This window comes from Pituophis catenifer, unplaced genomic scaffold, assembly GCF_029215685.1.
Source record: "Pituophis catenifer annectens isolate HBS135680 unplaced genomic scaffold, rPitCat1.0.hap2 SCAF_1, whole genome shotgun sequence".
Lineage (NCBI taxonomy): Eukaryota > Metazoa > Chordata > Lepidosauria > Squamata > Colubridae > Pituophis > Pituophis catenifer.
In genome coordinates this window covers 275599046-275615972 of record NW_027256881.1, presented here as the reverse complement: position 1 = coordinate 275615972, position 16927 = coordinate 275599046, and the positions used below count along the sequence as shown (strand labels likewise).

The following is a 16927-nucleotide window of genomic DNA, read 5'->3' as shown; positions in this document are numbered from 1 at the left end:
GGAGTTGTAATATACTGTAACAGTGATGCTCAAAAGTCTTAGGTGCATTTCTTAGCCTTACATCCCCAGACATACCATTTGCAAACTCATACACTTAGGATCTAACTATAAAGGTGTTCTGCATCCTTATCAGGTTTATTAGGTTTTAACCCTTTGATCTTTGCTGAATTTTGATACAAATTAAGTCCTAGCATTCATATTTTGCACAATTGCAATGGCACATCTTCACACAACATAAATTGCTAGCACATGTGGTTAATATCGATTGAGCTTTAATCTAAGTGGATTCCATACATGTGGATCTAATTTGGTCTGGGCAGTCCTGACAATTTCCATTGCAAAATGAAGTACAGTTGAAATGAATGGAACCTGTTTTAGCCACTCAAAATGAAAGTGGTGAATGCCCAGTTCAGGTCTGGAATACAGCAAGGGACAAAAAGTTACAACCTTTTATGCCCCATAGAAATAGGTCCCAAATCAACAATTGCAGAAGCCAAATGTTCCATTGTTTACTCCTAAGCAGGATGTTGTCTGCTCAACAAATAAAGGGTTGATACTGCTTTTACCTATTAATTGTATTTTGTGATTACTTAATTCATCTCAGCTATTCTGGGTGCAATCTGAAATGTACAATACAATAAATTTCTATTGTGCCTGTCAGTAATGCTTTGATGCTCCCAAAGAGTACAAAGGAAATTTATTAATGAATGCACTTCAACAATATGGCTCCTTAGGCAGACGGGAGTGAAAATAGGATAGGATAGGATAGGATAGGATAGGATAGGATAGGATAGGATAGGATAGGATAGGATAGGATAGGATAGAAGTCAGAATAGCTGGGTTTACTCACCAGGGAGGTCATGGTGAAGGCAATGACTTCAAGGCAGCCGTCATCATGGCGCTGGGGTTCAAAGTCATGATGCTCTCCAGGGTTGCCCCAAGGCATAGTGCCTGCACAGTACCTATGTAGAGGAAGGGAGAAAAATGAACTGCTACAACTGAAAACACAGGGAAGGGTTTAGAAAATTGGGAATGCAGCATAAAAGCAACGACTTTTTTTTTTTTTTTTTGGCAGTGAATGTAACAGCCCACCTTGGAATGTTTAGGAAGACGAGGCATTGAGGCTTAAGATCTTGGATCTTGGGAGTCAGATCTGTTCCATCACACTGTTGTTGTTGTTGTTGTTGTTGTTGTTGTTGTGTTTTTTTTTAAAAAAAGAGAATGTTAGTATCAAAGACAAGAAGCAACAAGCCAAATCCTATCTGCTTTATGGGACAGCCAAATTTTTCTTGTCTGAGACTTGGCCTGGGAATAATTTATTCTCCCAATATTTTCCATAATAGCCAACTTCATCATCAGACCACACTTATTATTCAAGCCAATAACCTTGTTTTTCCAATAAACGGAAATAACCCATCCGTAACGCAATATACTCTGTGGCAGCACCTGCCCTCTGGAACGACTTGCCCCCGAAGATACGCATGATACCAGATCTCTGGGCTTTTCGACGTGCCCTAAAAACTTTTCTTTTCCACCAAGCAGGGCTGGCGTAAACCCCCGCCCCCCTTTCTGAGATGTTAGATTTTAATTGTCTATGGGTTTTAGTTGGGATGTTTTAAATTTTGGGCCAAAATGTGTAATTCTTTTAATAAATTTTAAATTTTGTATTGGGATGTTTTTTATTTTGGCTGTGCACCGCCCTGAGTCCAGCAGGAGAAGAGCGGTATACAAATTTAATAAAATAAAATAAAAAAATAAATAATACTCACCACCACTTTGATGTGTTTCGCTAAGTCTTTAGAGCTCCCCATGAGAAAATCAGAGAATGCTGTCTACAAATAGAAGAAAAATGGAAACAGTTCACAGAGTTGCCTACCTGGTTTTGAACAGAAAGGGAAGTTGAGGGGGCAAATTTCAGCAAATTACCTCATTTTATATCTCAGTGAAAATGGCAGGGTAGGATATCTGTTTAAGTAGGAATGTTGCACATTCAATTATCCAACACCACCATCTTTCATTCTGTTCTCTACTTCACAGATGGTACCTAGTCCCTATTATACATGATTTGGGTAAATTTCTAAGGGCATAATCAAGTCCCATCCCACTATCCTCCCTCCCTGGCTGAAGCTAGTACTGAGCTACATTGCACAATGTGTCCCACTTTCTCTTCTACTCAAATTCTGGTAATGTCAATCAAGTTGAACCAATACAGATTTTCCAATATAGATTAAGTATTTTTTCCTACATCCATTCCAAAGGAAACCAATAGTACCTTTTCCCAACTCAGAATGCCTTCACATGTATGAAGAGTGGGACTCCTGGTATTTCTAGGGAAATGAGATTCCAACACATCTGGAAGATGCCAACTTGGGAAAGGTTGCTATCAATAATAAGTATTTTGTGGGGGGCGGGGAATACATATCAAGAGAAAGTGCAGACTGGGGCATGCATCCTGATGAACTCACCCCAGCATAGAACATTTTATTCCGAAATCGACTGTTAAATTTCTCTGGCTTGGCCTCTGGAGAAAGAAGTTAGTTATCTGTTATTATGAGTCACTGGTTCTCAGGAAGCCGAGTCCCTCCCACTAACTTTACAAACAATATGTGTCTTTACTCCTGGAAAGGCATTAATTATTTTTCTGAGCCCATTGCTTCCAATTCTTAATCACTTTCTTTTCCCTCCCTCCCTGGTCTTATAAATTAAATTACAACCTTTCTGACTTTAGCTCCTCCATAGTCAAAGTTGTATGCATTACTCAAGCAATCAGCCCAGCCCTAACATAATCTGCAAAGCATAAACTTTGACATTTACCTCGAGATTCATGGAATTCCAGTGTCACTCGAGCATCAAAACCAAGGCTGAAATAATTGTTGAAGACATCAAGAGGGAGCTGAAATAGACAAACAGAACAGTTAACCCAGGACTGAAAGACAGAATGAGTTTTTTTATACTCATTTTTGGTATACAGATATATGTATGGAATAAAAAAAGCAGTTTAGAACTGTGAATATAAACCCTCACCTCCTTCATCTATTAAAGTCTCTTCTGATATTGATTGCATGAAAATGAAATTCTGAATGCAGAAACTTCTCTATGAGAATACCATATAGAGATAGTCCTCAATTTACAACAGTTTGTTTGGTGGCCATTCGAAGTTACAATGGTTCTGAAAAAAGTGACTTATGACCATTTTTCACACTTACGATCGGTGCAGCATCCCCATGGTCACATGATTTACATTCAGATGCTTGACAACTGGTTCATATTTATGACGGTTGCAGTGTCATGGGGTCTTGAGATCATCTTTTGTGACCTTCTGACAAGCAAAGTCAATGGGGAAGCCAGATTCACTTAACAACTGGATTACTAATTTAACAACTGTAGTGATTCACTTAACAAATATGGCAAGAAAGATTGTAAAATGGGGCAAAACTCACTTAACAAATGTTTCACTTAGCAACAAAAATTCTGGGCTCAATTGTGGTCATAAGTTGAGGACTACTTGTAATACCAAATCATGTGTTCCTGAGATTCTCACAAAAGCTGTTTTAGCTGAGACTCTGAGGCTCTTAAATCACAGTAATTCTAAACAATGAGAAGAAATTCTTAGGTAGGTAAGAAATTCTTGTAGGTATTCCCACATATTCATGTTTAAGTCATGCTTCGAAAGGAGAATAGTTTTGTTTTTTTACTCCAACCTACCTTTTTTCCCAAATTCTAAGGATGCGTTTGGAATCTGAAACTCCAGAGAATGGGAAGTTCTTTGCAAGGCCAAATTGGAGCAAAAGTAATGAAGAACTGGCAATAGCTTAAAGCATTTCCTCCTCTCACACACGTACGGTTTTTCACAATAGCATTCAGGAGAATGGGTGGAGCTTTAAACTGGGGAGAGGGCAGGGCATTCACAGTGACTCCAGCCCCTTCTCTCTCACATCAAACCTTCCGCCCAGGAATAGAAGGAAAGTTGTCCTTTTGTATACCTAGATGCAAGTACAGCTGCTGACTGTGAAATCTGGAAATCCACTTTATTAAGGCTCTATATTACATGGAGATCTTTATTTCAACAAAAGCATTCCTAGTATGCTGCCTTTCTGACTTTTCAATTTAGTCAGGGAGAGTGAGGGACAACCTTACTCTCTTCTTGATAAAAAGGTGCTACGATCTGTTATCCCAACCTTGAAAACCAGAAACATTTAGTTCCAGAAGCACACCAGATTGCATCGTAATGAATTTCTGTACTTTTTCTGACAACAGTTTCAATTTATTATCCTTTACCTACTCTATTTGTGTTAATAGCAGCTATTCAGTGGAGATATATTATTACCTGACACTGTTTCGCAGAAAAAGATTTGGGTATCATCAGTAATTCCCTGTAAGCCGCCTAGGGTGAAATGGGCGGCAAACAAGTTTGATAAATAAATGAATAAATAAACAAACAGGCAGCATCAAATAAAATTTATACATGGTAAATGTGTTATCATTTTGACTGCTTACACCTGATCTAACTAGGAAATGACAGTTAGCCTTCCTATAGCTGAACACAGAACTGAAAATTCTATTCTTCTATTGTACTTGTGATGAATTATGACAGTAAGCAACTCTGCTTAAGTGTAATCATTGCACATTAGATGCACAAAGGCAGATTTTAGAGAATATTATCTATTTTATTGGATTTAGATTATGTTTATTGATCCTTTTCCCACCCATTTTTAGAATTTATTTCTTCCTGTTGCCTCACTTACACAATTCATTAAACTTAGCTAGGGAGCAAGGTATATTTTCTATGATGTCACAGAATATTTCTCATTATATTTAACTCATATCTAATTATACTTGACCATTATGAAATAAATTATAAAGTACAACATGTTGGGTGTGAGAGTGAGCAGCTGATCTATCTGGATATGACATTACTATTAACTTAGTGATGATAGCTCTGGGGCTCACCTTATCTGTGGCTGTTTCATCCTTCTCTTCTGGATTTCCCTCAGGTTTGGGGTCTACCTGTAGATTCCAGCGATCAAGTTGCACAATTTCCCCCTCTTCTACATGAGACAGGATTTTTGACAATGGTTCATCAGTATATCCCTGTGGGTTGACATGTTCTCTGTGAGAACTGAGACAAGGTAATGGAAACAAATAACTTCCCTTCAATCTACTTAGCGCCGTTCATAGTGCTGACTTGGAATATAGACAAATACTAAACTTGTAATGAATTGGCAAATTCTTACCCCGCCCCAGTTCAGTGTTCTTGCTAGGTCATTTCCTGTCCCCAAAGGAAGAATGGCCACAGGAGGTGGAGGGTTCAGGCGTAACTGGTCCAAAATTGACAGGATCCATCCCACCTACTCAGCCAGGAAAGACATAACAGATTCAGACAGAATTTTGGCCGGAATTTCCTATATCTGCTCAGTTGCTTCAGCTATTTATTGCATTTTTTATATACTTCCACAGGAGCCAGCCCAGTAAGTATAAAAAGAAGAGTTACGAAAGATGGCAGGCTTTCTCAGGGGCTATGCTATTTACCAATTAACCCAACAACTAACCAAAATCAATTAAAAACAATATTTGTTACAATTGTTGGTTTACAATTTAGACAGGACTACAATTTAGACAGGCCTGCAGGGCCACAGCATATCGAAATAGTATATGCTCCAGAGGTAAAAAAGTAGTAGGCCAAGAACTAATATAAACCAACCAGACAGTGCTCATAGAAATGCCCTTCTCTAATACATTGCTGCATTAGTGCTTTAGGTAAAATGTAAACAGCTCTGTATCCTTGAACAGGTAGCCCTGAATGCATATGTCTGTATTAAGAAATTTGGTGGACAATTCTTCACACGTAACTCAATGCAACAGAACTATCTGGATACTGACCCAAGTTCTGCTACTGATGCATATGTACCTTATCACAGCTTATCACACAGGAAAGGGGACATAGCTACTTACTGTACCATCTCCTCCACATGCCAGAATCCGTAAGTTGTGTACTTTACGATACAACTCCAACCTGCACAAAACCCAGAGTGAGCATCACTTATTTTTATGTATTGAACCTCATTCCTCCTAAAAAAATAAATATCAGGGGGAAGTACACATTTCCATAGGCTATTTTTAGAAATGAAGTTTAGTTCAAGTAAAAAATAATTTTAAAAAATGTATCTTTAGAATAATTCTTCAGCTTTGTCTCCATAGCTGAAAGAAGCTGCATACCCAAGTTATGAAAAGTGAGTGACAGGGAGTAAAGGTTTGTGGTTTGAACTGTGCATGTTCTCTCTCTGGCTGTTAGCTTAATGGAATAAGATTTTCCTTCTTCCAAGGAGCAGAAAGGGGCATGGGTAGAAAATGTATTGAAGTAGCTTATTTCAGTACCGTGCTTAGTACTCCACTTCAGAGCACCATCTAGAGCAGGCAAGGGGGAAGCTCCAGTGCAAAAGCCAGATGTAATTTATAGAATAGCTGCTTCTAATCTTCAGAGACCCTGGTAAAAGTCTACCTTATTATTTTTTTTTACCAACCCTGCTCCTCTCTCCACAAGGGCATGTGCATGCAAGATATGACAGGAAACAATTGTTCCTTGTCTCTTCCTGTACATAATAGATTTCTTGGCAGCAGCAATGATAAGGAATGATTTATTCTTTATCTGTTCCTTTGCAGACTGTCTTTCTCATTGGAGCAGAAAGCAGTAATTCTACGCTTTCTCCTTTATATAATGAAGCAGCTCTTCCTCCTTACCTAAAGGAAAAAATGAGCCTCCTTTCCATGTAGCAATAGCAATAGCACTTAGACTTATATACCACTTCACTGTGCTTTTACAGCCCTCCCTAAGTGGTTTACAGAGCCAGCATATTGCCCCCAACGATCTGGGTCCTCATGATAACAGGGAATACAGGCTTGGTCCAAGAAGAAGGGATTCAGGGGTTTTCCTCCTTATTCACTGGACTAAGCCTATACATTCCCAAATTCTCTTGAAGAGATCAAATTCATTCCTACAATATTGTAGAATGGAAAACCTGGACAACTGAAAATTCAGCCACAATGCTTGTTTGTTCCCCTGGGAGAATTGAAACTCTTTTAGCTTAACTAAAAGTAACCCACAGGATTGGTTACTTCTTCTTCTCCCCTTTATACCAGCATTTCCCCTTTTATTGGGCACTCTTCAGTAGCTAGGAGATAGCATGAATGACAATGGATGAAAATCTCAATTTAAACAGTTGAAAATAACTTGTATGGGGATCTCAGCTGCATGGCCTTGAGATCTACATTTAGAAGTTCAACAATGTCACCTCATCAAGTACTCTTTAAGATCATTCACTCTTCTAATTCTAAAGTGCCACTCTGCCTATTTTAGAAGGCAAATATAAAAAATATTTTTCCAATGATTTCAGGTCTGTTTGTGTCAGTTGGAAATGAAGAATGTACTTGTGTGAGGTTCAGACTCTTAATTGTTACTCACGCTTCTTTGGGACCTCCCTGGCTGAGATCAAAAACTTGCCGAGGGTTGAGATACCACATAAAAGATTGGAATATCTTTGTTCCCTAAAAGAATGGAAGAAAACATGCTGAAGAAGGCTAACAGAGAGCCCATATGGCATTTGAGAAATAATATTGGATAAGTAATTTTACCTGATTCCCACCACTCTTGGGGTTCACAAACACAAGCAGCGGCTTCATGAGAGGTGCTGGGATGGGCTTGATAACAAAAGGTTTCCATCTTCCTTCCTAAAAAAGATGAATTACAGAATGACAAATGAAGAAATCAGGTTTTTCCCATGGGATTTACATTGCCCACATGATGTTATAGTCACTAAATTCCTTGTACTTTTTTGACAACCCAAAAATGGAACAAATGCAAGTGCTAGGTTTGACTAGGAATATGAACAATAATTGGGTTTTATTTTTGTAGAAAAGAAGACCTTTCTTGCCTTTTATGTCAAGGTCTATAAAAACAAGAACAAAAATCATGGAAGTGATGGAGATCTAACTACTGTAAAGCCAGCCAGGCATCTACATTTCATCAGAAAAACTGTTTTTAGCTTTTCTTCCCTTTTGGGCTTCAATTCTCATTTTTTCTAAGCAATAAACAATCTCCTTTTGGATTACCTGCTGTGAAAGAGCAAAATATCCATAGACCTTTATATCTGAGCGGAGCTAAAAATATTTAAAGAAATACAACAACTCTGCTGGATAAATTAGGTCTTACCCAGTTCAGCTTTCTATGTCTAATTAGTCAATTAGACATTGTAGGATGCCCATAAGTAAAACATAAGTGCAGTGATATCCCCCCGTTCTCCAGCAATCAGTATTCTGAAGTTCTGAGGGAACAACATCTAGCCTTTGTAATCAATAACTATAAGTAATCCTCGTTTCTATGAAAACATTTGGAATCAAGACACTATTAATCAGCTTCCTTTGTTGTTTTTAATACATATTTAATAAGGAATGACTATTTTTTATCACTATCTGTAAGCAGGATAATGCAGTTTTACTGCAAGTTTAGAGAAAGATATGTCCAAGGGTGAAATCCAGCAGGTTCTGACAGGTTCTGGAGAACTGGTAGCGGAAATTTTGAGTAATTTGGAGAACCGGCAAATGCCACCTCTGGCTGGCCCCAGAGTGGGGTGGGAATGGAGATTTTGCAATATCCTTCCCCTAGGAGTGGGGAGGGAATGGAGATTTTGCAGTATCCTTCCCCTGAAGTGGGGTGGGAATGGAGATTTTGCAGTATCCTTCCCCTGCCATGTCCACCAAGCCCAGCCCACAGAACCGGTAGAAAAAAAATTGAATTTCATCACTGGATATGTCCACTTTTAATATTTATATTTATCATAATAACCAAGGGGTGGTAACAGGACTCTGCTATGGCTCTCAGAAGTCTCATCCCAGCATGGCCACTGATAGAGGCTACTGGGATGATAGTCCAGTAATATCTGGAGAGCCACACATTATTCACCTCTATGCTAAATGGCATTGTCCAATTTGCTTCAGTTCTGTTGGACTATTTTTCCTTAGTCTTTAGGAAAAGTTACTGGTCTGCAAATATTTTATTAGGGTCTGGCTGGGAGAAAACAGAAGGCAGTTCTTTGCCTGAAGGGCTTCCAGACAGCCTCCTAGATGGACTTACGGCCCAGGAATACCAAAGAGGCAATTTTGTAAACTAAAATGAATGTAACACTTCAGTATTAAAAAAAGGGGCATTTTTCCCACTTCTGTCTAGCAAATTAATGCACAAACATACAAAAGCATTAGCCAATTTCCTAGGATTTTTTTTTATCCTATTGTTTCTTTGGGACTGCCCGCTCATCATTTTGTTCTTTGTATTCTTTCAACTTCTCAGTTTTAATCTCTGACCTCAGGTCCCTTCTTGCTGGATTTCCGTTTGAAGGAAGTCCTTTTTTTCTTCTTACTTGACTTCAGAGGGTTCTAGAGAGAGAAGAGGGAGGGGGACAGAAAGAGCAAACCATGTAAATCAGGAGTTAATTTAAAGTACCTCCTCCACATTCCAGAAGTGTTAGGACTACCATTCCCTGAATTCTGTTGGGAACTTTTGAGCATTGCTCTTAACACATATGGTAAGTAAGGATAAATGGATTTAGGGGAGAAATTTGCACAGGGATAAAGAAAACCTAAAACTGCAACATACTTGGGGATGACGGACACGCAAAATCCAGGTGGGAGGGATGACAACAGCAGCATGTGCCCCCAGTGAACAGGGCTCTTCAATGTGCTGCAGCATGAAGCATGAAACTTTACTGTGGTACTGAAAAGAAGCAAAAGAACACAACTGATTAAGAACAATCGCTGCCTCTATGAGCCTGTTCCCAATATTGGACTAGTGTACTCCTGTAAGCAGAAAGGTTTGGAAATCAGATTTAAGTGCTAGGTTTTATCATCCTAAATTCGGATTCTGGGGACTTCATGACTTAGCACAATTCCTGGGCCTGACTTGGATGAAAACTCTCAGATGTAGCTCAACTAGATTAGAATATTTAGAACAGACAGTAATAAAGCTATAACACAATAGTCTATTATCCATTGCTATGCAAAGGGGAAAAAAAATAGACTTCAGGAATTTTAACTTGAAGTTTCTTCCTCCTGCCCTACTGAATAACCAGAAACTTGGCTCAGTGCTTAATGGCCTTGAAGTTTTTGAAAGTCACTGTACATTTGTCCTGGTCTGAGAACTTATAGTTCCTGTTTTGTCTGCCTGAACCTTTACAGGAAGACTGCTGAGATGGTGGGAAAGATGATACTATTTCAGGATGTTAGGGAATTTCTTTTATATTTCCCTGTGCAGGAGTTCTGCATTCTGCATTTCTAAATACACTCCTATGTCAGAATATTAATATAGAAAAGAGCAATTAGCTTTGCATCTCTCTCTCTCCCTCCCTTCACACAAAAAAAATACTACATTCTTGTAATACTACATTCAGATTTTTTTTACTAGCAGTCAAGCCAACAATACTCTTGGGAAATATATAAGAAAGTAAAAAGTGAGTGACTAGTTTTTGCACCTCAGATACTATAGGTAATCCTCGCTTACTAACTATAGTATCTTAATTTAATAACTGTTCAAAGTTACAATGATTGAAAAAAAAAGCTTTGTGACCAATCTTCACATTTAGAACCATTACAACATCCCATGGTCATGTAATTGCCATTTGTGTGCTTCACAATCGACTTTCAAGAAGCAGAATTAAAAGAGAACGTAGAAGTGAAATTAGAAATTGCCATCATACGATATCCCAATTAATGACTGTGGTGATTTGCTTAACAATGGAAGCAGAAGTGAGTTTTTATCTTGTGCAGTCACACGATTTTTCACTTAGAAGCTGTGGTGCTTAGTGACCAGAGTAGCTGGTCCCAGGTGTCATTGGTAAGCAAGAATGACCTGTATTTTAATTCCTAATTTTCCCCATTCTGAACAGATCTGTTCTCAACATTATTTTCCCTCCACTTTTCTCCTTGAAGAAGAAATATTGCAGCCAAGAATTTACAATGATAAAACCATATACTTTTACATACACAAGTAAAATCATGATGCAAAAACTAATTTAAAAAACCTTCAATAAATAGCACATCATTTTCTGGGGCAAATGGAAGTAGAGAAAAAGAGAATAGTATCTTGGTAAACAAATGCACGCTGTACTCACTGCCTGCTTACACCAGGAACAGCTGATGGCTACAATTTCCTTGCTGTGGAAGGCAAATTTCTGCTGGAAACCCTGGACAGACGAAGGAAAAAAAAACATTATTAATGTTTCCTTTTTCATTTTGCATTACAGTGAAAAGTAGAAAGCCTACTAAATAATCATATTTTTGTATGTTGCAACAGATATACACTTATAAATTTAGTACACAAATGTCCTTCAATTACATGATTCTGGAACTTTCTGAAGGTTAACTTCTGGAAACCCAACAAATCACCAATGAATTAGCAGTACGATCCAGTTAAACGGTATGTGGAAAAAAACTTATCAAAGTCTGAAAGATAATAGTTCATAAAAATCAATCACACTGTATAGCATCTTTTTTATTTTTATTTGGTAGAATAAAGAATATTATGCGAAGATGCAAGTCCAATATAGTTTCTCACCAGTTCCACTCTAAGTTCGGCTCCTCTTAAACCCCGCCCCCCCTTTCTCTGTATAACTTGATAAGATCTTGATACATATATGGACTGTTTTCTTCACCTTTCCACATTGTCGACATTTCCCTTCCTGGCGTCTCCGGTGTACCCAATGATGCCGCACAACAGTAGGCTACAAAGAAAGAGGAGAGTGAGTTCAGGAAAAAAGAAACAAAGGAACAGGAAGGAACACAACAGCTTTCAGTGCTGCTACATATTAAGCTGTTGGGTGTTCCGGTAAGAGCTGGCAAATGAAGACATGCATTAGATACCATTCACAGTTTGTTCTTGTTGGGAGGTAGGGGAAATGTTACATAAGTGACCTTAGGAATTAGTTCAGGGAGATTACTTTTGTTCTTCATCCAAGTTTAAAGACAAGCACTGCCTTTCTTATCAATAATAGATGCGGCCTCGGGTTTTTCTATCTTGTACTTTCAAGACCGTTACTTATACTACACAGGCTGCACAAAATGCTGGTCACATTTCCCCAAATGGCATGTAGACCCATTTCTCTTCAAGAAGGAAGGTACAATATGGTTTCTGTAGGCTTTAAACACCATCCATCAAATACAGAACCATGCAAAGATTCTGTCAATATTGTTGATGAAACATATTATATAGCTTGGGAGCTAACACCCTGGAATAAGTTTAAGAAACAGAGTTAATGCAGATGAATAAACACTATCTAATGACTGGAAAAAGTCAACTGTTTTTGTAGCAAAGTTGGATTTACTTTCAGAGTCACTATTCTTATAAAAATTCACAGGTTACACTAGTAAAATTTCAAGTATAAGATTAATGAAATGTTATATTGATAAACAAGTTCATTAATACAGATTCAGTGTATGAGTACCATAAGTAATAGTTCTAAAAATGAACAATTGTAATGACTAACCAGATAGCATGCATTTATTCATTTATTCCTATAATAATATCTTATTATTTTCTTTAAGAAAATCTATCCATGACTACTACATATGCAATTTTTGAACCAGAGAGACTGCTTAGCGCAAAATTTATTACTTCTCACTATACGAATATATATACTGCTCAAAAAAATAAAGGGAACACAAGCAGAAGACATCCGAGATCTGAATGAATGAAATAGCCTTATTAAATACTTTGTTCTTTACATACAGTAGTTTATACACTGCTCAAACAACTAAAGGGAACACAAAACTACTGTATGTAACAAACAAAGTATTTAATAAGGCTATTTCATTCATTCAGATCTCGGATATCTTCTGCTTGTGTTCCCTTTATTTTTTTGAGCAGTGTAGATTCTCGAAGATAAAAAGGCATGCATCATAGTAGCCTTCTATTCCAAAAACATATTTATATTTTATGTTCATGGAAAAGTACAGCTTTAGACTTGGCTACAATTTTCTGCTACAAATTTACGCCAAATATTTTAAACGCATTGGGATGAAGCTGCATATTTTTAAAAATCCCCCACTTTTAACAAAATCCTAACTAGTTCATGCAGTTCTTACCTCCCGGATATTCCTTGATCCAGATTCCCTAAAGGAAGGCTTGCATCGGAAATTAATCTGAGGATTTAATAGGAGGAGGATTTAATTCTATGAATAACAGTCTATTTTGATATTTTTCTTCTGTCATTCCTCCCTCTAAATAGCTTCAATGAAAAAGTATAGAAGAAGAATATATGAAACTACAGGATATGCAATTTGAATTTGTCTAGCTCACTACAATCTTCTCTAAATAGCAGTAATACAGGATACCTCCCAGTTCTCCAACCAGGATTATTTAACTGGTAATGTCTGGATTGAAATAAATTTAGATTTAACTGAATCTAGGGCCTTCAGAATACTAAGCTAGGATCAAAGAATTAAAAACAAAAGAATTATGAATTTATCCTATTAGGTAAGTATTTTTCAGATTTTGGTTGTGGCAAGATGGAATCAAATACAGCAGAGCCTTTTTCATGATGGTCTACTCACTTTTTCTAATTGTTCTATGCAGGGTGTGTGGACTACAATTTTGCAGGCTGCACATTTGCGCTTGGACATAGGTTTTTGCTGCAACAAAGGAAACATAATATTTATACAATCAACCAGTGCCTGAGAAGATTGCAAATTATCCAGAAAAATGATTCGATGGAATAAATTCCAACATATAAAAAACCTTGCAGATCAAAGCCATTTTTTTTAGTCTGCATATTTCCATCCTTATATAAATGTCAGGCAAGGAAGGCATCTCAAGGTGACTTGAGATATGGAGCACAATGTCTTCCCCCATTGCTTGATCATAATGAATCAAGTAGAATTCAGAAGAGGCAACCAAATCTGAATTAGATTGTAATCCCCCAGGTTTAATAAAGAGATGTCTTAAAATATATTTTTATACATCTCCGCTGTGAATTGTCCAGAGATGTGTTTTAAGAGAGGTGGCCATAAAAGTCTTTTTGATAAATAAATACATTCATAATTCTGTTAACTTGGATGTCACTTTTCAAGCATCACGGAATAAATGAATAAATTGCAAACTAATTAAAACATTTAAATGCATCAAATGAAGACTGTCAGTCAAATATCAGGCTTCTAACTACTTTCTTTCATGTTTTTCTTTGTTAGGATATCTTTCTTTTCACGAATGTTCACTTTTTAAAAATTACAAATGCATAGTACATATTTATTTTGTTTTGTATATGAACATGCATACAATATTTAGAATAAATTATTTGATTGAGAGAGATTAAGATCAAGATTGTGCAATAGTAGGGAACTGCAAAAATTTGCTTCTGCTTTTGAAGAAAAATTCTGGGACAGAAAAAAATGTCTTCAAATATTCAACAGAAAGCACAGTGAGATTTTGAAAGGGAAATAAACACTCAGAATTATCAACAACATCTACAATTATCAACAATATAGGATTATCAACAATTTTACAGACTCATTCAGCAAATGTTGGATGCCACAAACAAAATTTTAGTTTGGTCTCCATTTCTAATAATGGATAGATTGTTGTTTTGATGCAGCTGGGACAACTGATGTAATTAGGCAGATAATGCAAAGTAGATCAATTGTCTAAATTCATATTTAATGGACATTTGTCTACAACAGGCACTATTTCTTGCAAATGATTTGTAAAATTGAGGTTTTACTGTACACATTTATATTGATTCAGACAGGTGGGCTGGTATATACCGTAGAAACTCATCTAATCTTTAATGGGCAGCAGTTCCACCTTTAATCTTATTTATTTATTCAAGCTTGTTATAGCTACTCAACTCCAAAAGACTCTGGATAGCATACAAAACAAAAACAAAAACAATCTATAAAAACAGATAAAACATAACAAAACAACTCAGACTGAAATCATCTCACAAGCAATACAAATCAAACAAAACAGGCTCCAGAAAATACAATAATACATTAACTCCAGGCCTGGGACCAAAGCCAGGTTTTAAGAGCTTTCTGTAACCCTAGCAGAGAGGGTGCTGTCCTTCCTAGAAGACTAATATATACTTCTTCCATATATAAGCAACTACTTTATACTGGAGTAGGCCTTTTTGGTTGCTATCTGGAGCTACATATCATTATTACAATCACCATCATTTAAAAAAACCAAGAATTTTTCAAGGGCTACAGAGATTTAGCATGACACTAGACAGGCAGATCTGAAATTTCTGGTCTGCTGTGAAGGAGAGCTGAGACTTGAAATAAATTCAGATCAGATCACATGCTATTCTGGATTCTGAGTTGTCTTTGGCATTGCTCAGACATAATTCACCATTCTCTTGGCTCCTAGCAAGCACACTCATGTTCCATCTCCCTGATGATATGCTGAAAAAGATCATTGGAGCATCTGTGACTCTATGGTCTGGGATCTTAGCCTGGCCTGCATATGCTACCTTTTACATTCCCTAAGCATATAAGATATTGTTTTTATTGTTAAAAAAAGGGGGGAAAGATTGCTAAAATTATAATTGGGCTGTCAATTTTGATTGGGGGGGGAAGAGTGCTACTTTGGGGGTAGGACAACATTCCCCATGAATCGACTTCTGGTTGGTGCTGTGGCAAATGGACGGGGAAATAGCGGCACTCCTTGGAGCCCCACGAAAACCCCGTCTACTAAGCCACCACCGGCAGGTCTACGGACCTACCCTATCCTGGAGGGACGAGGATTAGAGAGGGACCCCTCAGACGGCCGAGAGGAACAGGCAGGATCCTCGGGGCCGGAGGATTGCCCTCTACGTCGGCAGTGGCAAGAGCGGCAGCTTCGGCAACCGGGACAAGCAAAGTGCAGGAGGAGATGCAGGAGCAAGGTGTTTGAATGCTGGGTGAGTAATATTAGCCCAGGCGGAAACAGCCTTCAAATAATTGAGTACTAACAATGCCCTGGCCTTAACAGCGGCTAAGAACTACTTGGACAAAGGATTTAAAGCAATTAACAAAGAGAAGACCCATATTATTGACTGCTTTTAGAATTAATTTTCCTTTGGATGGATTTATAATTTGATATTTTTCTGATCTTTAATGAGAATGGATTATTTTTGAAGAGGGAGAAGGAGAAGAGAAAATAAGTAGAATGTCTTTTTAAAGCTATGAGAAATAACAAGCAGAGGAAGTGAAAATGGCTCCCTGCTGAGAAATGAAAGTGGAAACTGCAAACTGTGAACTGCTTGCTATTTAAAGAAGAAACTTTGTATCTTGTTTCCCAAATTGGATTACTTCGAGGAAAAACTAAGGAGACTTGATTTTAGATGTACTTAATCTGTTTTTGGACTACTTATGGATAGTTGGAAAGAAGAAATTAATTCAAACACTAAAAACTGCTGATTAATGGCATTCCAACAAAAGGGAAGGGCGGAGCAACAGAAGAAGACATGATGGTATCATATGTGGAATACAAAAGAACTAAATCCTTTAGTTTTTATAAACTTATTGATATTGGAGCTGAAAGGAAAAAGTACGGACAGATTGGAGAAAGGAAAAAACTGGAATATACTGGGTAGCAAGATGAGAAAAGTACTACAGTTTGATTAAAATGGATGTAATGTTTTCTATGTAATTGATGTCCAAACAATGTAAGGAGGAGACTTCTTCTTTCTTCTCTCCTCTCTCTCTTATTTTCTTTCTCCTTTCTTTATTATTCTCTTGTTTTATTCCTCTCTTTTTCTTTCTTTCTTTCTTTGAATCTTTCCTTTTGATTTCTTTTGCTATACTTTTATTCCTTTTTTCTTCTCCCTTTCTCTTTCCTTTTTTGACTTTTCATTATTATTATTGAGAGAAGTGATTTTCAAGGTGGAGAAAACATGATAATAGGAAAACT

General features: G+C 37.3%; 1 protein-coding gene across 4 annotated transcripts in view; it reads right to left on the bottom strand.

Moving 5' to 3' along the window:
* Positions 1-16927, bottom strand: part of DGKZ (diacylglycerol kinase zeta) — a 119342-nt gene that overhangs the window by 26274 nt on the left and 76141 nt on the right. For all 4 annotated transcript variants that reach the window (XR_011599954.1, XM_070936227.1, XM_070936233.1 and 1 more), the window contains exons 4-19: positions 13594-13671; positions 13126-13182; positions 11697-11765; positions 11157-11228; positions 9647-9763; positions 9355-9426; positions 7630-7725; positions 7460-7542; positions 5953-6013; positions 5235-5348; positions 4951-5091; positions 2815-2893; positions 2466-2521; positions 1770-1832; positions 1093-1166; positions 851-962 (exon numbers count right to left, since the gene is read on the bottom strand). Coding sequence is in view for 3 of the 4 variants with exons in the window: in XM_070936227.1 (XP_070792328.1) it covers positions 851-962; positions 1093-1166; positions 1770-1832; positions 2466-2521; positions 2815-2893; positions 4951-5091; positions 5235-5348; positions 5953-6013; positions 7460-7542; positions 7630-7725; positions 9355-9426; positions 9647-9763; positions 11157-11228; positions 11697-11765; positions 13126-13182; positions 13594-13671 (1344 nt within the window). In the remaining variant the exon portion in view is untranslated. The remainder of the gene's footprint in view (positions 1-850; positions 963-1092; positions 1167-1769; positions 1833-2465; positions 2522-2814; positions 2894-4950; positions 5092-5234; positions 5349-5952; positions 6014-7459; positions 7543-7629; positions 7726-9354; positions 9427-9646; positions 9764-11156; positions 11229-11696; positions 11766-13125; positions 13183-13593; positions 13672-16927) is intronic.